Here is a 24571-nt window from a genome sequence, read left to right as displayed (position 1 = left end):
GACAGAAGTTAAGGTAGAAATAAATAAAGGACTTATGCAATCCAAATTTGGCATTATAACCATTATTTCTGTACAAGTGCCACTGAACCTAAGACAAGCATGACTGACTCTCTGCTCCCCAGCAGCTCCACAGGTATTTTCCCAAGCAGTTAGATATTTGGTTCTTGCCTCTATCAAGTCATCAGGATGCTGGTAAACGACCATTTCTAGGGTCCAGCTCTTAAAAAAATAAAGAAGAAATGAAAAAAATTTAGTCTTATACCTTTCTGAAGAGAATCTCAGTTTAGGAACACATTTGTTTCCTAAAGGTCTCAGTATTATTTTACTGGGACACTACTTGCATTTAGATTTACCCTCTCTCCAGAGGTTTCTTTTAGAATAAAACTTAAGCAGAGAGCTGTTTTTAACACTCTTGGTGCAGTGTTAGTACTTATTTGAAAATTTCAGTGTCCTCTGGCACGGCTAAATGGAGGTGACATTCCATCCAACTGTGCAACATTTATGCTGACACCAGCAGAGTTGATTTCTGTCCTAATCAGGGAGGAGGTGTTCCTGCCTCAGCATCAACCCCCTCTACACTCTCAAAGCAATTTGTACATAAATTTGATATTTGCAAACAAATTGTACAAACAAATCCTAAGTACAAGTAAAGAGAATGATAATGTGTGAATTGATAGATAGAATGAATTCATTTGTAGATGGCAGTAGCTTAAGGGATGAATTGTCCCCAGCTTTGACTGTGAGAGGTATTAGATCACATACCTTTAAAGAAATTTGCTGCAAAGCCTGCTTTATTGATGGTTGCATCAGATGTAAACTTCATCCATACTTTGTTTGAACTGGATTTGATGTCTTCTGGCTTCTCGTAGCCACAGAAGTGGCCGATGAGTGGGCTCTGCTCAGTGAGGCCATCCCGGATCTCCAGGTAGTCGTAGGAGCACGCATCATGCCACTCAATCTGCAACAGGAAAACTGTGCCTGTACCCCACCAGTAAGGGCTCTTCCAGCCAGGCTAAGTAACACAGTTAGACCTTGTCCTCAGACCAGCTCCCCAGACAATTGGCCACAATTAAGTACTTACTGTGGCTGCCACTGAGCTCTTCTGCAGTTCAAACTGCACTTGAGCCTAGGCACATCTCAGTTCTGCCACTCCTTTGTGGCTATCCTGCGGTGAAACCCAGATCCTGACTATCTACAAACTGCTTCTGCAAGAGAAGCTGTAAGAAACAGAGCAGAACTACAAACATAAAGGTTCAAGGAATAGCTGTGAGGAGGTAGTGGTGTCAGCCCTTCACAGGAGAAGCATGGTGAGTGCACACAAGTCAAAGGAACCTGTGGGATAGATGAGATTTATGCACCAGCCAAGGTCCTTTCCACTCCTGTCTGTGACTTGACATCAATAAGCAGAGAGTGATCACTGGCATGTAGCTAAGAGGGTAAGACAGCCTATAACCAGTAGAAGAAAACTTTTTGTGAGCTCTTCAATGTCTGTCTGCCATCTGGGAACACGATGTCTCTTTGGGGAGTCACATCCTGCAATCTGACAAGTCCCAGTGACAGCAACAAGAGGGGCTTTTTTTGCCTGGATTGCAACCATTTACTTCCATTTGACCAGAGTGAAACGTCACAAACTCATGAGTCCCTATCTAACATCACCAATGCTCTTGAGTCCCTTCTAATTCCTTCTGTCTAGAGCAACAGTTTTTGAAAACACAGCATATTTTAAACTTCAAAAATCAAAATCTATCAGCAAATATCTTATAAAGTAAATGATACTGTGAAGTACTCAAAAAATTTTAAAATAATAATAATAATAATTATTATTATTATTATTATTACCACCACTACTTTATTCTTGATTTTAAAGGGTTTGTAGAGGCAAAATAATACCTGCAATACAATATGCAATGATGTTTCTCACCTCAAAGGCTTGGAATGTGATTCCTATGTGAAAACCCTCAGAAACTGTGATCTTCCAGATACACTCTTTGGAAGGTCTGTAGTCATCTGGGTAATTGGGAGATTGGATCTGGCCAGCATCTTTGTGTATTTCTCCACCACAAATAGCTTCATAAAAAACAAACAGCAAACCCACAAGATTGTAAGTTTCTCTATAGGTCCAGCCCGCTCCATACACATCTTTCTCATCAAATCTGTTTCAGTAGTGCTTGCTATACAAATACAACACACAAGACATGGATGGTTTTACATATCTAACATTTTGTCATATGACAGTGTCTCCTATCTTGCCGTGCTAATGTCCTCAGAAGGTGAGCTCATTGGGTTGTGTCATTCATCCTCCTGCTCACCTTCTGCTTGAAACCTGCTACCAGCACTAAAAACAAAGAAAAGCAACGGGGAGGGCATGGGGAGGGTGTGGGAAGGGGGGAAGTTGCAAATCTAATCCAGCCACACGATGGCAATATTAACAAGCACAACTTGAGCTGATCACCACCAGACCAACAGGCTGCTGTGCATGAAAGATTAAGTTTTAGTGCCAAATATAAGACTAAGTTTAAATACTAAAATATAAAATTTAATGGAAATCCAGTTTAATACAAAACTAGCAAAGATCTTGAAGACAACAGCAGTTCAGCAAAATTGTCTGCAAGACTATGTAAGAAATGAAAGTAAGATCACAGGCTAAAACCTCTGTTATCCAAGATGCACAGCACACATCCACAGAACACATGAATGTTTTGGCTGTGCCTCAAGTCCAGGAAACAAAAAGCACCAGCAGAAAGTACAAGAGAGATGGTACTGCAATGACACCTGCCAGATATGAACCTTCCTCACCCTGGGATTCTCCCCTCGAGGCATTGCATTAGCAAATCAGATATGGATCTCCATGAAGTGTCCTGCAAATTGCTTGCATTGGGTAACACCGTCTTGGTCTTACACTGTGAGCTGCTAGTGCAACCAAGTTAAAAGCACTGCTTCATTAGTGCAGCTAACTTCTTTCTTACAGAATCAGTGCCAAAGCACCACCAAAAAGTTGCACCCAAAAATTCAGCTGCAGAGTACAATTTAGATTGCAATCTGAGTTCATACATTCAGAGCTACAAGTGGTGCTTGAGAAAACCTCTGAAGGACCCTTCAAAGAACTGTCTCCCCCACCTAACAGAAAGAAGACTACAAGAGCAAAGGACTTTCTTTTCTAAGAGCCATGAAACTGACAGCCAACAAATATTTTCTCTGTCCACTGCAGAAGTTCACACTGACATACAGATGAGCATCAACTATGCTTGGAAGAGCCTTACTGCAGAATGGAAAGAATATCTGCTGGTGGAGCCTAAGAAGATGATAGTGATGGCAAATTTGGGGCTGTCAGCCGGGCTGCAGGGCAAAACCACCACCATCTTCCCATCTTAAATCTCATGAAAGAAAAGGAACAGAATGACTGAACTAAGAGAACACTTTCACTACATAAACTCTCATTTAGGATCAAGTAATTCTACCATCATGTGGCTGCATGCTTCTGCCTCTTTCCTCCCATCTTCTGAAAACTTTAGGGCTAAGACTTGGAGGAACCCAAATCCAAAACTCAGTTCTCACCCACAGTTACTGGAAAGGTTCAGATATATGACCACTCATATGCACTGTCACTAAAGCAGAAGACAGAGAAGCAGTGCTAAATTTGAGCAAGGAGTTCAAAAGAAAAAGGGGAACTAATGGCAACAGAGAAAGATTTTGGACAAAAAATGATAGAAAATTAAACACTTATATACAATCCCTCCTGGAAATAAAAACTACCTTTATTGCCTAAGCACAGAAGTCACAAAACAGCTGAGCAGGCCTCTTTGCAAAGGGCAAAAGAAACCAGACATTATCAGAACTTGTTTAAGAGGGAAATAGGGATTAAAGAGATTTTTAAAAAATATCCTACTTCAGCAAATAAATTATGGAGAGACATGAAGATAATCTCTCTACCCACTGTTCTGACAAGAGGAGGCTGAGATATCCAATGCTTAAGCATTCCCTTCATCACCCAGAGATAAGAATGGAACTGTGCAATGGGCTATCACTGTGTCTGTAGCACAAGCTAGTTTACACCAGTCATACTCCATGCTTCCTGTCAGGCACAGCCATGGAATTCACAGTCTTACAATGGGAAATTTCTTGCAGGAAAGGGTTATATAAAAAGCTACTCTTGAAGAGGCAGGAAAATACGAACTTGGAGTTTGTTTGACCAGTAGATGCACATTCCACCTTCAGCTGCGCTATTCAGAAGTTAAGTTAAGCAAGCTCATATTCACTGAATGTTTAGGGATCATTTATTAATCAACAGGAAATACGGGAAATTGTCAAGGGAAAAACAAAGTCACTTCACAAAGTGACTTTGGAATGCAACCAATGTAAAATAATTTTTCTCCCAGTACCATTTAGCAATATGAAGGATGATGCCATGCATGCTAATTTGATCACTTCTAATTCCAACAAACTACCATAAAGGGGGTGTTACAAACCACATGGTCCAGGCAACAGCTGCTTTTCAGGAGAGATGTTAAAAAAACCCAACATCAGGCAAGCTACCTCTGTCTCTGGGGCAACAATTCCTGCAGAAACCAGATATTTCTCCTGTGAAACAGATTTGTTAGTCCCAAACTGCTGTGAAATCCTCATATGCTTTATTTGCACTTCCCCAACAGTCCCATGTTTGCTTCACTTCCCTCTGTTAGTATCATTATTCATGAGTTTATGGGACACTTGGGTACTGGGCTTCCAGTATTATGCTTGTTTCTGTGGCTGAAGAAAGAAGATGATGCAACCTCAATACTGTTGACAACACTGGTATTTCTAAGAAAAATGCTTGCTGCCCAGAAAACAATGAGGGCTTTTAATACATTTTAGAACCATTACTGAAAAAAAACCAACCCAAGCATATATGGAAAAGGGAAGTTACTGATTTTTAATGACTGTGGTAGTATTGTTCTTCCTCTGAAGTGGTTTCATCATCTCAGTGCCATGTAAGTTTCTAAAATACCTGACCTGTAGAAGATCTGACATGCTAATTTCCAATTTTCTGTAAGTAAAATGTACAAAGGAGAAACAAAAGAACAATCTTTGAATTTGAGAATAAAACCCCAACCAACCAATCAAAAACACCCCAAGACAATCTGTATTAAGTGATATAAAATGTATGACCCCAAACAGAACTTTGCCTGTTAAAATAAAGAAACTCTTGCTCTGCACACTGCTGCTTGCAGGGGCTGGTTAGAGCAAAAACACAGCCTGGCTGAAATACGGAAGATATTGCTTTGTGTTCCCATCTTGTTGTGCCCCCCAAAATGTGACAATCTAGTTGGAAAAATCCACGTCTTGTCTACTGAAACAAGCCACAAAATCTGCCCAATTCCCATAAAAACAAGAGCATGGCTGTATCTAACCACACAGTGCAGCAGAACTCCTGCTGATCCCATAAAACCCCTGCATCCTGCTCCATCGGCCCCATACGATGCAGACTTCTAGTGCAGGGCTGTACCTTCATAGACCACAAAGAAGCCTTTGCCCAGGATGTTACTGCTGCTCCGGAACTCGATCCACAGCCTGCTGTCTGTGGAGATTACTGGTTCAGGAACCTTGTCACCACAAAATCTACCTAGAAGGCAGGAAAGAGATAATAAAGATCTCTATAGTCTCCCGAGAGACAGCACAGCATTAACGGGCACCTGCAAGTCTGGAGAGCAAGGAGTCTTTTGTTAAAGGAGTGTGCTTGTGTGAAACACTCTTTCACTCCCATTAATTGTGCTTTCGAATAAATTTCTGTGTCCCCCCTTCCTTAATTCATATTTTCCATTATTAAGTGAATTAAAGTTCTCTTCAGCTGGGAGCAGAACCAATAATTATGAATGAAGCCTCTATCGCCCAGGTAAATTTAAAAGAGATCTTGTTGTGATCATAGAATAGAGCAAATGAGCTATCATGGAGGGGAAGCATCCCCCTGTCCTTTGAGAGATGTGGCATTAGGGAATATTCTTTCCACCTGCTAAGCCTTGAAAACTCCTTCAGCACTTCATCCAAGAGCAAACACTCCAAGTCAAACCAAGGGCAGGACATGGCCATGAGAAAAAAAACCCAACTTATTATCTGTTCAACAAATCCCAGTTAAGCTTCTGCAGTAATTTAGTTTCTTTCAAGAGAAAGAGACCAGGAGCAATTTTGCTCCATGATTCCCCCAGCTTTGAGCTCTCTGGCATGTACCAGCACTGGTAAACTCCAAAAGTTTGCCAGTAGGAATGAATCCTGAACTAGAACAGCTGCAGATAGCATCTGCAGCCTGGACAAGCTCAACAAACCAAATTTGGTGCTCCTCTATTGAAGCCATAAGCTCCTCACAGAAACAGAGCAAGCACCAAGCATACACTTACAGGCAGGGACCTGCACTTGGGTCAGGAGCTTGCACAGAGCAAACACGGTTTTCCACTTCAGCTGACACCAGCAGGGCTATACACTGAATTCACCATGGTCTTGGCACTCTGTCCAACTGAATCTCAATTGGAATCTGACAGAAGCAAAGAGCAGTTCTTTGGGCTGAATTCAGTCAGGACAGCGGAATTCAGTCAGGATAGGGATCCTGGCCTTCCAACACCAGGCAAAGGCATCTTTGAACAACTTCCACTGAGTAAAAACATGGTTAATGCCTTACCTTCAAGACAGCATCGTATTTCACGTAACTGGCTGGGAATAACAGTTTCACTATCAGTTTTTTTTTTCTTCTTGAAGAGTCACCCATCCAAATATTATCTTAGACCCAGCTTTACTCAGCTACTATTGTGCCCCCAACCTGCCCAGTGCTGTTGGAGCAGTGTGACAGCACTGCAGCATATCAATAGCATTCCCCATCTCCACTCCCAAAGGGGATGCTAAAAACTGCATCAGCAGCGCAAAGCTTCTTCCTCTAGGGTCACTGAGCAACTTCCTCTTCGATTTAGACTTGGAGTTTAACAAGGGTGTCAAGAAGAGGAAACGCAGATGAGGAACGAGAATGAGCAAGCTCCTCAGAGTGTGATAAAGGGCCCATTCATAAAAAGTTATACACTATTTAAAGGCTGGGTTTTCACACACTTTCCTGGGAAAATATGCAGCACACATGTATTTTTTCTCTCCACAAGAAGCCCGTGCTTTCACAATTCACACTAATCCCCCTCCTCACCCCCTGCTGAATTGCCGTCTGTCTGCCTCTTCTGACCTAATTTCATGGGCTCAGCCCCATGCAGGAACCATGGCCACTCATGCAGTGTCTCCTTCCAGATGGAAACACTCCCAAGTCCACCTGCACTAGGGGGACAGGGAGGTGCTTGGCTTCTGAAGTACCTTTAAATTACTCAGCAGAAAAAAAAAAACCCCAAGGAGCTAAGTTGCAGCTGCTGGAGCAATGTCACCTGACACACATGCAGCAGAGAGCAGCAGGATATGTTGCCAGCCCCAAAACAGGCAATGAACAGTAAAACCAGCTGCCAACTGCCCTGAAAGACAGGCCCACTGAAACCTGGGAAGCAGCATGGCTTCAGCCTCGGCATCTCACCTGGTACCAGGGCTAGGATGTCCAGTGGGGCCAAGAAGAGTGCCCAAACCTCCCAAAATCCTCTGACCCAACGCTGACTAGCCCAGTCCTGAGCTGCAGTATGGGGTGCAGCCCCTCTAACACAGTTGGGGATGATGCCCAACCTGATTGCTTCTTTCCTTTTAGGCAGAAGGGGCTGTTTGCATTGCCACATTTTACATCTTTGGGACACGGAATTTAGGGGACAAGGTCAGGATCAGAGGCAGTGGCAAAGCAGGCGGGACTCTTGAACCACTCAAGGTGACAGAAGACTTGCAATTATGATAGCAGGAGGCAGAAAAACAGGGAGGATACAGAGGAGCTGCACTTCCTAGAGATCTCCAGGAGCAGAACCAGAGTGGAGTCCTTGCACAATTTGACATGGCATGGCCTAGCAAGTTCCCTGCTAGGACTACAGAGGCTCAAAGTAAAGAGTAATGTGTATTTGTAAACACAATTTCATGAGAAATAATGGCAGGAGCTTGGGTCAGGAGCTGTGCAGCTGCTTCATTCTGCCTGCCTGACAGCTCTTCCCCAGACTTAGAAAAGAGCAGTAACAAAACTCCAGAGACCACATTTTTAGTTCCAGCCAGGGCCCTGGCTCACTTCCCTCCCTGCCTCCTTTCTCAAGCTGGAAAAGCAAGGAATAAAGCCTTTGTGACCACAGGGCTTGGAGCATGGATCATTGGGAGTGAATACAGCACACTGACATCTCTGGATGGAGGCACCAAGAGATGGTCAGTGCACTGGCTGGACCTAGAATCCTTTCAAGTAAAGGAAAGTTTGTTTCTGTTTGTTTTCCCCAGCCACTCTCCAAAGCATCAAGAAAAACACATAAAAAGCAATTAAAATGAAATAACTACTCACCCAATAATGGAGCCTTTCTCCAGTAGCCATCACGCACCTCCACATAATCATACCAGCAAAGGCGACTTTTAAATAAGTCCATCGATGTGAAATTTAACATAATCTGAAAGGAGAGAGTGCACATTTCCCTTTGGGGGAGTGAGTTACTTTAAAGAGAAGACCCTAGAGATTGTTTCATTTTCACGACAGTGCTGCCTTAGTGAGTATGCAGGCAAAGACAGTTGGCCCGTTTGTAGGATTTGTACATCACCTTTTCTCAAAAAAGAAAGGCTTCTCAAGGTACTTTAATAAAACCATGACAGTATATGACAATAGAAAGGTCTTTACTATCAACTCTGTAATTAAAATTCAATACTTCTCAGTTACTAAAATGTTACTTTAAAAAAAGTCCAGTTAGGATTTTAAAAATTAAACCCTGCGGTTTTAAGTAATGTGGAAATTATAAAGACATTGTCACAAACCACACATTTAGGGTCTACACCTGCATATAAATGATACTTGTAAGAAATATCTAATTTTGCTAATTAGGTTCCACATTCTGACCACCAGACTCACAACCATCATTGTGATGCAATTACATTCAGTGGCTTTACCAAACAGAGCTTGGCATTAAAATGTTATTATTTTGGTATCCTTCCTCTCTAAGATGGATCACTGGCCTTAGTCTGGGAGGTCACCTATGGAAGTCACCATTGGTCTTGCATTTTTTTCCCATATAATTCATTTACATCCATAATCTGAACATAATCACAGAAATTTATTTATATTAAAATTGATGTTCATCCCAAAAGTCCTGGTTGGGTGTGCAGAGTGCAGTCTGTAATGATGTCACTCCCTTTCCTCACATTTTTGAAGTATTCTGACTTTGGACAGCAAAAGGAGATTCTTCTGTATCAATGCAGATGAATGCTATAAGCCCACTATCTGTTCTCAACAACTCAGCGCAAGAATTTGCACCAATCACTGCATGGAATCAAACAGATAAATTGAAGCATTTAATCTAAAATCAATTCTTTGTTTCCTTTTTTAACATTACGGTTCAGCATTTAGATGCTGGGTCCTTCTTGACACAGCAGAAGCAAAGGGAGGGTTTACAGTAAGACTGTAAACAGTAAGACAGTTTTGTGGTCAAAACTCTCGCAGTTGTCAAGCCTGGATGGCTCCTGGTCCTCCTACCCCAGCCATGCTCTCCCTGCAGCTGATGGCAGGAGCTCAGCATGGCATGGGACAGGGCCTGCAGGTGACAGGAGCCTGGCAGCTGCTGCACAACAAACAAACTCTGCACTTCTTTGTCCGAGTCTGAGTCCTAAGCGTGTCTTGGGGGTGATCCTCAGCAAAGTCACTCTGCCAAGGAGCTCCCAGGCTGGCTGCTCATTCTTGCAGCCTGGTATGGCGTGACAGGCCTGAAGGGCTGGTGTTGCTGGATTAAGGAAAGATTTCATTTCTACAGGAAGATCAATAAAACAAAAGGAGCTGGGAGGAAAGTGGACAGGGTGGGTGATTGATGTGCAGCGGGGCTTGGCGTTTCAAGGCGGGAAGTGGGAGTTCCCTGACAGGGACATTATGCCTGCATGACAGGGGCAGGCCATGGATGTCACTCACGGCTCCTCAGCTCCCTTCAGCACTCCAGACCGCAGCACATTTTACCTAACTCATCTGACCTGCTCTGGAATGTGCACTCGCCAAAGCTAACAGGTGGCAGGAAATGTCCATACAGGGCTCAGTCTCAAACTGAGAGGGAGGATCAGAGATCGACACACAGCTCAGATATGTGAGGGGCTCTGCTCCAGTATTACCACTTCTCTCCTCAAAATCAAATATTCCTGACTCAATCTCCCTCTGAGTGGTGCTCAGCAGCCTTTCCAGGCTCCATTCCTGCACACCAGGCATGCAGAGGTCTTCTGGCAGGTTTTGACACGGTCATCACAGGCAAAACCTCACATGAAGGAAGTGCAGAGTACACCTTGTGCTGCTGTGGCACCTACCTTCTCCCCTGGGGTCACCGAGATCCTCCAGACACAGTGGGAATAGGAGGGGTAGCCATTTGGAAAGCCAGGGGCTGAGAAATTACCTGTTGAGTCTTGCAAGGTCTCCCCACAAGCTGCAGGAGAGGAGAAAAAAAGCCTATCAAAAAGGAGTGACTCTAAAATTCAGACATCAGGGTCTACCAAACTGTCTGTTCATGGCTGCTGTGTGCAGGTTGGTGGCTGGTACTCCAAAAGTGCTCATGCATGGTACTGGCCAAAGGTCATTGACCACCTGAGGTCATCACACCAAAGGGGTGATGTGAAATTTGTCAGAATTTTTGGGATAGATGATGATGAGTGCAAGGACACAGATAAAACAGCTACTAAAGAAGCACCGCTCTTCCTTCATCTTCCTTCCACAGGCCAGCACTTTCAGGTTTCAGGTTACTGTCCTCAGTGGACAGTAGGTAAAAGCAGAATTTAAAAAAACTGACCCTTCTGAATGAAAGGACACATCACTGTTCCAACTAGGACATTTATTTACGCAAGCATATCTAAATTGCAAAATATTCCTCAATATATGAGGAATATCTCGTTCACTTATCAAATGCAAAGTTTTAACCCCACCCCACCTCACAACCCCACACTGCTGCCAGAAAATTTGTTTTCCCTTCATTACAAGCTGCTCAATGAAGTTCTCCTGAGGTATCACTGTAAATTGTTATTTGGGCTTAAACCATCCTAACAAAAGCAAGGCAAGTCCCATCACCCTCATCCTTCTGCTGCCCAGCACCTTCCCAGCCACTAACACGGTACAGGACAAAATCTGAGCACAGCAACCCATTGCTCTTCAACTTCCTGTTCTGTGGTCTGCTGCAGCTGACGAAATGTAGATCCCAGAGCGACTTTTGGGAAGCAAGGAATATGCACATGCATATGATCCCTTAGGGAACTGCAGCTTCCAACATCTGGAAAACCTGTGACTACTGTAGCTCTGCTCTCTGAGCCAGGATGACTGAGCTGGAACAAGGGGTGACCATCCACATCTGTAGAGCAGCTGACTGCCTGGATGGGAGCACCACAAATATCAAAGCTCCCATTTCCTTGACAGTTCCCACTAGACACATCCAAGTGCCCATTTCAAGGAGCAGGGACCTTAGCTTGCCTGCTTCCCAGTTGTTATCCCAATTTCATAAACAACTGATATTATAAAGCTCCACTGTTTCCTCAGAAACAGCAAGGCAGCCCCCAAAAATCCCTGATTGAGCAGCAGTGCTTTGAAAGATCGACAAGGCCCTCCCTTTCTCATGGAAATGCCAGGGGTTGTTCCTCTGCTTAATGCTATCACGAGGTAATTCTGCAGCCATGATTACATTTAGATGGGCGGTTGGCAGCTGGAGGTGAAAAGAGACTGGTTCCATTGAAAAAGTTTAATGCGTTCAAGCAGGGGAGAAGGAGTCACCTAGGCCAGAATTTCTTAGTTTTCCTAAGTAAGTTTGATCCACAGCTTGACAGATCAGACTAGACAAACAAATGTGGGGACACAGAAAGGAGGATTTGTTTTTTGGTTTTTGTTTTTTTTTAAATAAAGAGGGAATTCCAATCCATAACTCAGCAGCATAAATAAAAGTTCTTTTTCTCTGCTCAAAAATCTATTCAAACAAACATGAAATGATAAAGGGAGCTCTAAATCATGGGAAACATGCCCAACATGACCATAGCGACATGAGAATATTGCCCTCGGCTGAACCACAGTGAAGGTTTCCAACAGCCCAGACTTAATTCTCCCAGAGTTCAATTACACAGCTACTGGCAAGATTCTGTAATTGTGGAACAGGTACTACTGTGTCTACCTGCAATGACTACTCTGCAGCAATGTGAAAGGACTAACTATCTAACTCTCTGACCCTTGCAGAAGAAACTCCCCAGACACTGTGACAGCCTGGCCTTCCTTCCAGCACGGAGGAGAGCAGCTGTGCAGAGCAGGGGGAAGCACAACAGCGAGCAATGCATCTTTGTGGGGAGAGCACAACCTCTTGCAGAGCACCCTAAAAAACAATATGACTGTACTCAGTAGCAAAGAAGACAAGAGGTCCAATAAAGCAACTGTTGGGTACTTCTGGGATCCAAGAAATTGAGCAGGTAGAAAGGAACAGAGGAGAAAAGCAAAGCAATAAGGTGAATGCTTCAGAACTAATTTGTAAATGAAGAAGTTGAGGGACAGGCACTTACAGCTCATCAGCTGGTTACTGGTACACTGTATCTTTTTGAAAATGCCCAGAGAACTGGATGAAATTATAAAATGCAGGACCATTCTCAATTTAACAGTTTAACCACTCCTGCACAATTAGCACAGCTACACAAGCCTTTTTTTCTTTAGCACAGCACAAGACAGGAGGATGAGCTGTTTTAAAGCTTTTGTAGTGACTGTAGTAATCAAATCCTCAATTGTGCAGCCCTAGCAAATCTAGCATTAACCACTGTGTAGCAGACTGCTTCTTGCCTTCTAGAGATTCCTTCAGTAAATTTCATTTGATTTCACCTGGCTTACCCCTAACTTTAACCCAGCAGGTATAAGCTTTGAGGAATTAAGAGCAATTTAAAACAGCAGGGTTTTAGAATGGACAAGCTAAGCAAGCCCTAACTGTAGCAGGCACATGAGCTCCAGTCTAATGAGCTGGAGAGCCCCGTTTCCTACAACAGACACAGCAGTTGTTCTGGCTGATTCCAGTGCATGCTTGTAACTCATCCTCCACCATACCAGCTCTTTTTTTTTTTTTTGGGAGATATAATTAGGTATTCTCAGATGGAGACTCTCTTCCTAAAAGGGAAGCCATCTGCCACTCAACTTCTGAATTATGCTGCTTCACTTTACCCTAAAATCCTCAGCTTGACTGCAGAACAGCATCTTCATCCTAAAGTCTCATTCAGACCCTGCTTGAACAAGCAGATGAAGTCCTTTGGTTTTGAACTCCTTTGCTTTGTATTTTCCAGAGGAAGAAAACTTTTCAAGCTACAGATTCAAATGGCAGATGAAGATGTTATTGTCATTAAATATATTGCACCTCTTCTCCTAAGATGCAACCTGTGTATAAATTTTGATGCAAAGAAAAAAACAAATCAGAACAACAGATACTTGAAAAAAAAGTCTTTAGTAGGCTTAAATCTCTAATTATTTTGCTGTTTAATATGTTCTGAACTGTAATAACCTCTGCTAAAGCTTTGTGGGGAAAAAAAAAAGTAGGAAAAGTTCTACTTAGCAAACGGAAAACTTGAGTCTCACAGAAGAATCCTCATTTTAAAGAAAGTTGCTTTGTAGCTTTTAGTTAGTACTTCAGGCCAAAGTGGCTTTTCAGCTTGCTTTGAGAAATCTAAATCTGCAATTGATTCTTCCAGCTATGGGAATGAAAAGCCTGGTTGGATTAAGTCAGACTCTATCAAAACAACATAGTGCAAAACAAATTAACCCCTAAACTAATCCACAAGATAATTTTGCAAGAACAACATTTTATTCAACCAAAAGTAATTTAGAGATAAGTGCAGAAAGAAAAATGTAATGAGGAGGTAAAAAGAAGAAGAAGAAAAAAAAGGTTAATTAGAACTAATAGACCTGAAAGTTATACCACCCATTATAAGCTAAAAGCAGTAATCTTTGAACATATAGACCCTGAAGCCCTCAGAATTCATTCTAGACCCTTAAGGACTCATACTTCCTGACCTGTAGTTGGATACAGAAAAACAGTGGATTTGCATCCCAGCTATCCACCACTTTCCAGGGTCTCAGTCTACCAGACATCTTTCCACCATTTTGCTAACTCCTAGTCCCCACTCTGCCCATAGTCTTGTACATTGGTTTAATTTTCCATGAACAGCACCTACACTGGACCAATCTGAAGCCCTAAACCCAACAAGAATACTGGCAAAGTACTAAGAGGAGACATTTTAGGCAAGTTCACTTCTCCCCCATGGCTCCAGCCTAAAGCATTTGATAGTCTGCATTTCCCAAGTCTCTTTCCTCAAAGGGATCATTAAGGTGCTCCTGAACTCCAGTGCCTTCCACATAAACCATGTGTCTATGATAAAGCAGGATCCATCTCCCCAAGCCACATTTACCTGGGCATTTGTACAGCTTCCTTGCCTGAGCGATGTCCCCCTGGCTCAGGCGAACACGCTGACCGATAGTTGGCCGGACCCCGTTATCATCACGACGGGGAAGGATGGTGTCGAGGAAAACTCCTCTAAGGGGAAGAGCAGAGAGACACAGAGCAGTGAAGTAGGGAAAGTGACACAATGAACAGAAAGTAGAGCTGGCAGGCCTCCCACACCCCATCACGCTGACCATATATCCCATGCTAACAAGCGATTGTGGTTCAGCTTCTAATAACTGCTAACTACCTCAAGACAGCCTTCTCACTATAGCAGACAGCTTACAAATGTACAAGCAAGTCTGCCAAGCCAGAAAATTCCTCTTGGATATCTCAGAATTGCTGCTGCCTCCGTTTGAGGTAGCACATTACTTGCCATAAATCAGAAAAAGCAATGAAATATTCCTGCAGACAGTTCATGGCACATCTGGCTCAGCAGGAACACAGATCTGGTGTTTGAGCCAAAGAAGCAGAGGGAAGGGGAGTTTTCCCAGTAGCAGATGGGGCTGCGCTGGCAGTGAGTGGGGCTGCCACAGGCAAGAGGAAAAGATCATGTGCTCTACACCTTTGTTCTGTATGAGTTTCCAAGCTAGTAACTCCACTTATCTCTGCCTCTTTTTATTTGCTATTTCGTCCTTGTGCTTCACACTCAGGAGCTCTTCACCACACTTCTGATCTCAGTCCAGTGAAGGATTTAAGCTCAGGCCTCACTTCTATCCAAATGCAGTCCATGCAGCCAAGCAAGAGCTTGCATGCAAAAAGACACCCCAAGGGAGCATTAGGACTGTAGAGAAGGAGGGAGGGAATCAGAAACCTGAACTCCAGGCTGGCAAAATCCAAGCTCTTGCAGCCAGGCTGTCCAGCCCACAGAAACCTTTCACTGCATCCCTGAATGCCAAACAGGCTTGGGGATGCCAAGGCTAATACCGAGCTTAACCTTCAGCATCAGATCAGTGAGGAAAGACTGCTCTTTCTGAAGGACAGGGTATAACTGCCAGAGGGTCCAATGAGAAATCAGGACAGAAGCAATAATTTTAGTGCTCCCTAGTCCAGAGGTGGGAAGGGGGGAAATTGTTTTATAAATATTCAAACTGAAGAAGGAAATAGAGGCAAAGGAATTTAATCTGTTTTGAAAACTGGAATCAGCTGTTGCATGGGAGATGTTGGCATTTTTTCAGCAGTGGAAAAATTCCTGATCAGCACCAAAACCAATACCTACAAGATATGAGGTGAGACCCTCAAATTTTGATTTATAAATTCAGTTTGTCATTTGATTCGTCAGCTGCATGCCTTAAGTTTATATGTTGAAAATAAATCCTTCAATTCCAGAAACACCACAAGCATAGAAACAGGTCAGTTTGCCCAGAGTAAATTTTCAAGCCTCCTCAGGAGTTCATAGAAGAACTCAACATTTGGCAGGGACATACTTCTATGGCCTCTGAAATGCTTTCTGCAGATCTTCACACTCAACCACAGAAGAATGACAGAGTTAATAGAAAAACCACCACTTGCACATACAAACTTTTGATTCTTTTTCCCATTCCAGCCCTCGCAACTGTGCACACACAGCCCTCAGCTTTCTGCACAGTGTACACCTCAAGCACTGCTCACAGAATGGCAACAACCCATAATTCAAACTACCCTTGCTACCTGCCAAACACATTTTCTTCCAGAAGGCTGTACTCTGTGCTGAGGCAGTAAGATTTTAGGTTTTGCTTTTTCCTCCAATTGAATTTTTTTCTCCTTTCACACACATTGCTGAACATGACTCCCAGCTACAGAGCAGTAAGTAACAATTTCTCTCATTTTGCCATCAAAGGAACCAAGAACAGGAGAGTCTCTGGCCCAAACCACACAAAGTCTCAGAAGTCCCACGCTGTCCACCCAAACCTCATCTGCATAAAAGCACTTGGTGTGTAAAGTTGTACATTTGGTGAGTGTCTCTAAAAGTACAAATACTTTCACTCAAAAGTTAATAAACAACAGACATAATTAAACAGAGCAGCTCAGGAATTCTAACACTGGAACCATTCTTGAGTAAAATACCTAAACTCTCATCCTAGAGGTAGGAGAAGAACCCATGGATCCTGATTGCCCCATTCTCTTTCTGTCCAGCCACAGACAGAACATGCATTAGCTGCCCACTGCAGCTGTCAGCCAAGCACAATACCCCACCATTCCTACCAGCTAAGAACAACTGAGTTTGAGACTCACATAAGTCATTAGTATCCACACAACACCCTGAACGCTATGCAATTATCAACTGATCTTAACAAATGCTAAATATTCATGTCCCAGTAGATAGGGTAATAAATACAGGTGCCTAAACAACACTCAAGGAAGCAGATATTCAAGGCAGGCTAAGGACCCAGGCACAGGCAGCTACCTTTTGTCCCAATTCTGTACCTCCATGTGCAGAAGAGAGACAATATGACTCTTCATGCAGTAAAAACTGTGGAGGATCTGTGAATGTCTTGTGCAGGATTAGGAGAGTGCACTGCAAGTACAAGATGTCATCCTGACACAGAGGCAGTGCTACCTACATCCTGATTTGAACATGACCTTTGCAAAGGTCATATTTTGTAACTCCAGACTGTGCTGACACATCTACCAGCAAGCCACTTACTGAATTAAGGTAACCACCTACTTGCTTAGGGCTTTGTGGAGGTTTAAACTTTCTTCTTGCCAAGTTGCCATTTATGGGACTTGACAGTGGTAAAATAAATTGTCTCATGATACAGCAACATTCAGTTCAGATTGCTGCCATGTCTGTAAGGAATGCACCAGGAAATAAAAGCCTGCATCCATACTCTGCAAAACAAGCAAATTTCTGACATAGGTGAGAAACAGAAGTTCCAATGATAAAAACTCGTTCCTGATGCCATTACAGTCTCTTGTGCCATACTCCTATTTCTATTAGCCACAGACAAAAATGAGAGGCATATTTCACTATGAAATGGAAATGAGTGTCTCTACACCACTCCTCAAAAGTATCACTGGAAACAATTACCAGTGCTAGGACTCATCAAATCTCAGAAAAGCTGTACCTTTCTGTCCTAGGTAAAAAGTTTAGAATTAAAAGGGCCCAGGATTTACAGCAGCATTTGACCATGACAAGCACCGTATGATTTACTACCATCAATATTGATTGAAGTTAAAAACAAGGTTGTGCCAGCTAAGAATTTCTACAAGAGAGTAAGTTACAGACACGACTCTCTGTCCTTCCCCTGCTCACTCACACACCCCATCTCCACTGGTCAGGTGCTCATGCCATCTTATGTCAGCTTTCTGCTGCCTGCTAACGTATTAACACACCCAGTGCAGCCCTTCCCTTGCAGGGCCAAGCAGGAACTCTCTCCCTTTTCCTAGCCACTGGTATTAATGAAACTTGCTGGAACTTAGTATCTTCGTGGACTCTGTGCTTTTGTCAGTTTGGGTTGCAATGGGACAGCACTCCCAAACCTCATTGGGGTGGGAAGGATAGGTGCATACACCCACCAGTCTCTCTGGCTGGTCACCACATTGCTGCTCCCATAGGGGAGCAGGTATCAAGACAGGTCTTGGCAGTAAAAGCCAATTCCCAGCACTGCTTATTTGTGGTGAGAGCACCATCAGCCTACAGAGGCACTTAGTGCTCCATTCAGTTACTGCACAAAGACTGCAGCTGGGGTAAGGATGGGTCACAGAAACTAAGGGCTTAAAGAAGACAGACTTAAAAATCCTATCCAGTACCGACTTAAATCTAGCAGGACTCTTGCCATTTTTATCCCCTTTTGGCCCAGCAGTGCTCTGAAAGACTATCATTTTCAAGAGACACAGACTTAAAGGTATCTACAATATAAATGGGAGTAGTAACTTAATCTTGCTTTTGTGCAAGACAATTCTAACCATTTAGAGTTTAGTAAATGCTGGAAGGGTCCAGCAGATGCCTCAAGGGAAGAAAAACTGTTTGCTTTGGATAGCTGATGCAAAGAAATCTCTGAAGTCTGCAGAACTCCCTTGCCCAGACAGCATCTCCTCCTGCCACAAAAAGCAGCATTTCAGCATGTTTGACAATTTTCCACTGGTTGGTGTGAAGCTGTCAAAGCAACAGGTTTAGCCCTTCAATACAACTGGGGGAGTAAGAAAATTTAAAAAGTCCCAAATACATCTTTAATTTTTGCAACAAAAATTTTCTAAGAGTGTGAACACTTCTATTGTACTTTCCAACCCCTTTACTCAAAGTATATAGTGACAGAAAGCTCTTGGGAAAGAGCAATAGTAGGATTTATGGAAGTAAACTCCTAGTAGAGCAGCAAAACAAATCTGGTAATCCAGTACCTCTCATTCCAAACACAGGACATAACTATGTTTCCATCACCTCTCTATCCAGCAGAACAGGCTGATCAGAAAACAGGCTCCATCTGGAGGTATGAGATGGGAGGCAAGGACAAACAGGCTATGCAGAAACTGGCACTTATTTGGGGCAGGACTGATAACTCCTCCATGAAAAATCCCAGTCCCACAGAACCACATAGTTGCAGAGGCCATGATCAAAAGCTCATGCATAAATGGTTAAAAAAAACCAAAACACCCAAGTAATCAAAGATCATGATCTAGAGTTAAACTCTCCCTTGGCACAACCACTAGAGACTCTGATGGCTGTATTGTGACTGACTCCAAGGCATAAGCTGGACAACCAAGAGATTCAAAGCTTGGTTTTAGTATTATCCAACTTGCACATGGGCAGATACGCACACAGATATACATGTGCTACCTGGGAAGACTGCAAAGAATGTGAGCAAGGCTTTGGAAACTCTCTGAGATTACCAGTATTATTACTGAGTAAACATAGTGGAAAGGGGAAAACAGGAGTCCACCACACTACACCCACCTTGCTTTTTCAAATCTTTTTCGAGCCTCACAATGCAGCAATGGATCAGAGATCTCCTTCTAGGCTCTATATAGCCCAGAGAGTCAACCACAACTACCAAACATAATCCTAAGGACACGTAACTTTGAATTATCACCTGGAGAACGTGTTCCTAGCATAGTGCATGATGCTGTCAAAGTCATAGGTCTCTCCAAGTGAGTTCACTTCCCCAGCTTCCATCTTTAAAAAGTTGTACTCCTGACCTGTGATGACAAACAAAAAGGAAAAGAAGCAAACCACTCTTAGAGAAAGAAAAAAGAAGACTTCTACCTGTGAGAGCCTAGAATGAAATGGATAGGCTCCTAAGTTTCAGCAATTTCAGCTGGACATCCAGAATGTGTATTCATATAGCTATTTATTCTAGCCAAGGACAGAAATATTTCTTCTCCATCCCAACCCTCAGACCATCAGCATTTTCCACAAGTGTAGCAAGAAAGGTTGCTACCCAGCCAGGTGGAATAACCTGAAGTGTGATTTTACCTTGCTGTATGTTCTCTCTGATGATAGTGACGTGCTGGTCCCTGTCAGGCCGTGTGTGCTCATGCCAGAAACCCACCACATGACCTAGCTCATGAGCCACAATACCAAACTTGTCACAGTTCTTTCCAATGGAAATAGCCTGAGGGCCCCCTCCTCGGCGACCCACGTAGGAGCAGCACCTGGAAAAGAAAATCCACAAACCCATGCAGCACCTCAGTGACCTGAGGAACTCTAAAACACAGGAACAGAGGATGGCATCTGGCAGGGGTCAGGACAGGCAGCAGTTGCATGCACTATATGTACTTACATCTAAGTACAAAGAAAACATAAAAAAGTGCATATCTATAAACATGCACACGTACACTTAAGCGTTATCCCAGGAAAAAAGAATCCAGAAGGCTTAGCACTTTCTGAGCAAATACTAAACTATCCTAGCAATCCTCACTGAAAGTGACCAGCTGCATCTGTGACAGATTCCCCAGTGTAGCCACTGGTCATCTCTGGGCTAGACTTACAAACCCAGGTATCACTGAAAGCTCTGTTTGCAATAGGGAGCTGCAGGTAAGTGTGCATCACTTACCCACATGTTCTGTATGTGAACACAATGAAGCTCTCTTCATCAGTTCTCTCCACAAAGGTCACACAAGTGTGCTTCTCCCAGTGCCTCATTGCTTGCTTAAAGATCGCTCTTTGGGTTCCTGGAAAAGAAATCAAAGAGGAGCAAACAGTGAAGGCCTGGCTCTCAGGAAAATCTCTAATGGACTTAATTTGGATATGGGAACAGTCAACCTCTCAAACAGCCCATCTTATGCCTGTAGACACCTCTTGGACTCTGGGGCCCATTTCTACCTACAGCATTACCTTCCTGTATCATCTTTTCTCTCTCTGTGCCTGATGAATTTACTGCTCTAATTAAACACATAACAAACTTTACAGATTAGGTGCATCAGTATTTGTGAATATAAAACATGTCATCTCTCTAGGTACAGACCATTATGGCAGGGCTGCTAGGTGCTCTGATCTGGACACCAGCTACTAAGTGATGTGCCAAATTTCTTCTCATGATGTGAAGTAATGACCAGCACATCTTTCAAGACACAGGAATCTCATGAGTGCTACAGATGGTCCTCAAAACTAAGGCAAAGCTGTTGTCAGGAAGCCAGAGTACTTTTGCTCCTGCTCTTCCAACAGCAGAGAGGATTCTCTTCTGGAAAAAAAAGGGGGCAAACACAGCTCACAGGTGCTGGCCCCTAAAGAAAAGTGACTCAGTCACTCAAGTATTTCTTGGAATCCAAGGGAAGAACCATCTCACTGCACACCTCAGCTTCAGGCTTCCACAGTGCACAATTCCTTGTGCAATGAGATGCCCACCCTGCCTCAGGAGACAGATTCCCAAGGACCTGAGACATCTGTGGGAGAACTCTGCTCCAGAGATTTCCCACACAGTTTGAGCCACAAGCCCCATGACAAACAGAAAGCAGTGTTTTCACTACTGACCAGTGAAATTTCCTCCGATCACATAGGGAATGACCCCCCCTGGCCAGATCCTCTCAGCCCTGGATGTGGTTGCCCTGCGCAATCTGGGAGAGGAGTGTGCATCCATCCCAGACTCGTCTTCAGCTTCCTTCCTCTTCGGGCTCCTTGCAAGCGTTGTGTTCTGCCTGCCGTCTGCAAGACAGAGTGGCAACACTGTTTAAATCCTCTTTAGTTCCATGTGCAGCCCTCAGGTAATACCCTGGAGCTTCAGAAAAAGATAAAAAGAAAAAGCAAGGTGTTAAACCAAACCAGAAGTCAGTCATAGATAGATTTGCCAGTGATTTTTTGTGACTTTGAGACTGCTAATCTATAGAAAAGTGACCCTTCTTGTTTTGGAACCTCCATACGCACTACGCCAAAGCTGCTCTCCCATTAGGATGTAATAGCACATCCTTCCCTGTCTGTGACCACTCACTCTCTGCAACAGATGGGGACTCTGTACATAAAAAAGGGGAACAGGAGGTGGGAATCAAACAAGCCTAGATGTCACTGTATATCCTCAACTTGCCCTACCTATCCACTCATCTGCAGAGAATGGTTTGCTTCACTAGGAACAGCTTCACAGCAACAACTACTCATTTGAGTCAACCTTGGAAGAAAGTGACACTCTCCTAACTCTGAAATCTGTACTCAAGGCTGAAAAAGCATTACTTTGATTTCACATACCAGGTCTTGGGTGGTTTGGAAATCTATAAATATCGGACAGTGTCTGCTGGAGGAGGGATGTTCAGGATGGATAAACAGAAGCACAAATCTCCATCCATGCTGAATCTCTTCATTTTAACAAAAAGGAGCAAAAATACAAAAGGGAAAGAAGAACACATCTCATTTCTTGTTAAAAAGGAGTAGAGGAGCCCTGGCTGTGTGGTGCTCAGTGCTAGCCTTAATATCTGCAAAAGAATTCATACAGGCTTCTAGGCAGACCCTGTAGCATGCCCTGCATCTGTTCCGCTGCAGCTCTGCTCAGATAGTGGTTATGCCTACACGAGTTGCACTTTTAATGTGTTGTGAGTCTGACACCTTTACTCAAAAAATCCTTTACTCAAAGGTTCCTGGTTGTTCATCCCCTAATTGATGTGTTATGGGCAACTCAAACCCTCAAAGCAGCCACAGTCCAGCTGGGCTTTACAAACCTCTGTGTGCAGACACCACTTGTTAGATAAGCTCCCTGTGTTGTGCAGCCAACTCATCAGCTGGACTAGGTCAAAGGAGTAACAGAGCCCAGGGGTTGCTATGCCTTCAGAGAGTGCTGGCCTAAAGGGTCACACCAAATTGAACATCTTTGCCACCTTGAGGAGCAGCACTGCTGATGGTGGCCCACCGGTGGACTGCTGTGAAGCCCAAAGGATGGCAATTTGTATGTAAATCAGCAAGACTGGCCACAGCTTTGTTTTCCATGTCAGGGACATGGGCTGCCAGGTTATTAAAAAGCACAGGTCCTGCTAAGACCTTCCTCTAGTGACCGGGGGGCTGCTAAGAGCCTCTTCCCCTATTCATCCCTCCAGCTGAAGCACCAGTAAGCAAACCACTACTGTCAAGGCTGAGAGGATCAATACAATAGGAAGGAAATTCAGGCAGTGTAGAGGAATAAAAAGAATGAACCTTAAACCCTCCCTCCTGCTTCACCAGGTCAAGCCCTTCCTGCCAAAAACCTTGCTCTGAGCTGCAGGACAAAAACAGGAATTTGCCTTTTGTTCCTCTTACTCCTAAGCACCTTCCTGTCATTTCAGAAACTGCCCCATCCCCAAGCCAGCTGCTGGATCCTGGAAGGCAGATGCTCTGAGGCTGGGGGTTCTCCCAGGACAGGAAGAACCATCCTCCTGCATACACCTGGTGCTGCTGGTACCAGGCACCAGCACAGGCACTGGCATTAAAAGGGCCACAGCTAGAAGAGAGAGGGTCTCAAGACGGAAGTAGTCTTGTCTTCTATTCACAAACTGCTCCTGGGCCTGCCCAAAATCTCTGTGGATTTGCACATGGACAGCTCCTGACAGCTCTGCACAGGGGATTCTGGGTCCACACTTCTGTGCCACCAGAGCTTCATTCCTTGCCAGCAGCACACACTCTTGGGCAAATTCTCTTCACCAGTCTTGTAACAGCTCTCTACTGCTCATAACTCCTACTGTAGTTTTCTGCTTTAACAACTGAAATTCATTAAATCTTCCACCCTGGAGAGGCCTGACACATTCTTGTAGCAGGGGCTGCTTGTGGGAGGGGATGGGCAGTTGCCTTTATATCAACTTTGGTTATTTTTCCCCTCTCATTCACTTACTAAACTGTCTTTACCTCAACCAATGTGGTTTCTCACTCTTGCTTTTCCTGCTTTCTCACCTCTCCTGCTGAAGGATGGGAATAGTGACTGGGTGCTTGGCTTCTGGCTGGGGTCAACCCACCACATTATACAAGGAAAACCCACCCTTTCAGAGAGTTCACTCACAGCAAAAAATGCCTGGACAGGGCTGATCTCCCAGGCACAGAAGCACACACGTGCACAAAACCGTACAAAAATATGTTTTTACAGGGGATAAAGAAAGTAAATAAAAGATACCCAAAGGTCTGGGTGGGGTACCACATTACCCTTTTTAACTGCTTTGTCACTGTGGTTGGTTGAAGTGGCATTTTCACTTGACACGTCTTCTCCCAGGCCTCCTGCAAAGGAAAAAAGAGCAGAGACTCATCTCTGGTGAGCTGGTTGGCAGAGTTCTGATGTGGAATGGACAGCAGCTATCAGTAATGCCAGTTGGAGGTATGCTGGCTACAGAAAAAGCTGTCTGCTTTCCCTGATCAGAGAGCAGAGACTAAACACTTGATAAAGCTAGGCACTTCTGGATTTGTTCCTAGCCTACAGGGAAACCTTGCAACTCATTACCATACCATGCCTAAGTTTCTCCATATGCTGAATAGGCAGAAAGTCTCTTCTAGGGAAGGCTAATTTCATGGAGATTTAATGAGAGCAGGAGCTGAATGAGCTGATCTTGGTAGAGGTATTCCAAGAGCAAGTTTCTGTAGTCTTGGTGGCAAGATAAAGCATGAAGGACACGATAAACCACCACCACATGCAGAAAAGAATACACTGTTGGTCATACAGCAGTGCTGGATGCAGTGTGGACACTTCCAAGAA

The 24571-nt window shown here is 43.8% G+C and overlaps 1 protein-coding gene across 2 annotated transcripts in view; it reads right to left on the bottom strand.

The window, feature by feature from the left end:
- Positions 1-24571, bottom strand: part of TLL2 (tolloid like 2) — an 83321-nt gene that overhangs the window by 11823 nt on the left and 46927 nt on the right. Inside the window, exons 3-13 of one of the 2 annotated variants that reach the window (XM_062496140.1) lie at positions 24028-24099; positions 21412-21582; positions 20495-20612; positions 19915-20093; positions 19532-19637; positions 14491-14615; positions 10396-10511; positions 8411-8513; positions 5483-5599; positions 1922-2067; positions 763-958 (exon numbers count right to left, since the gene is read on the bottom strand). In XM_062496140.1, the coding sequence (XP_062352124.1) occupies positions 763-958; positions 1922-2067; positions 5483-5599; positions 8411-8513; positions 10396-10511; positions 14491-14615; positions 19532-19637; positions 19915-20093; positions 20495-20612; positions 21412-21582; positions 24028-24099 (1449 nt within the window). Of the gene's footprint in view, positions 1-762; positions 959-1921; positions 2068-5482; positions 5600-8410; positions 8514-10395; positions 10512-14490; positions 14616-19518; positions 19638-19914; positions 20094-20494; positions 20613-21411; positions 21583-24027; positions 24100-24571 lie in introns of those variants that run through there. The other variant, XM_062496141.1, reaches the window with a different exon arrangement.

Source organism: Cinclus cinclus, chromosome 7 (assembly GCF_963662255.1).
Source record: "Cinclus cinclus chromosome 7, bCinCin1.1, whole genome shotgun sequence".
NCBI classification, from domain to species: Eukaryota; Metazoa; Chordata; class Aves; order Passeriformes; family Cinclidae; genus Cinclus; species Cinclus cinclus.
Note: the sequence above shows the minus strand (reverse complement) of the source record. Positions and strands in the feature narration are given on the sequence as shown.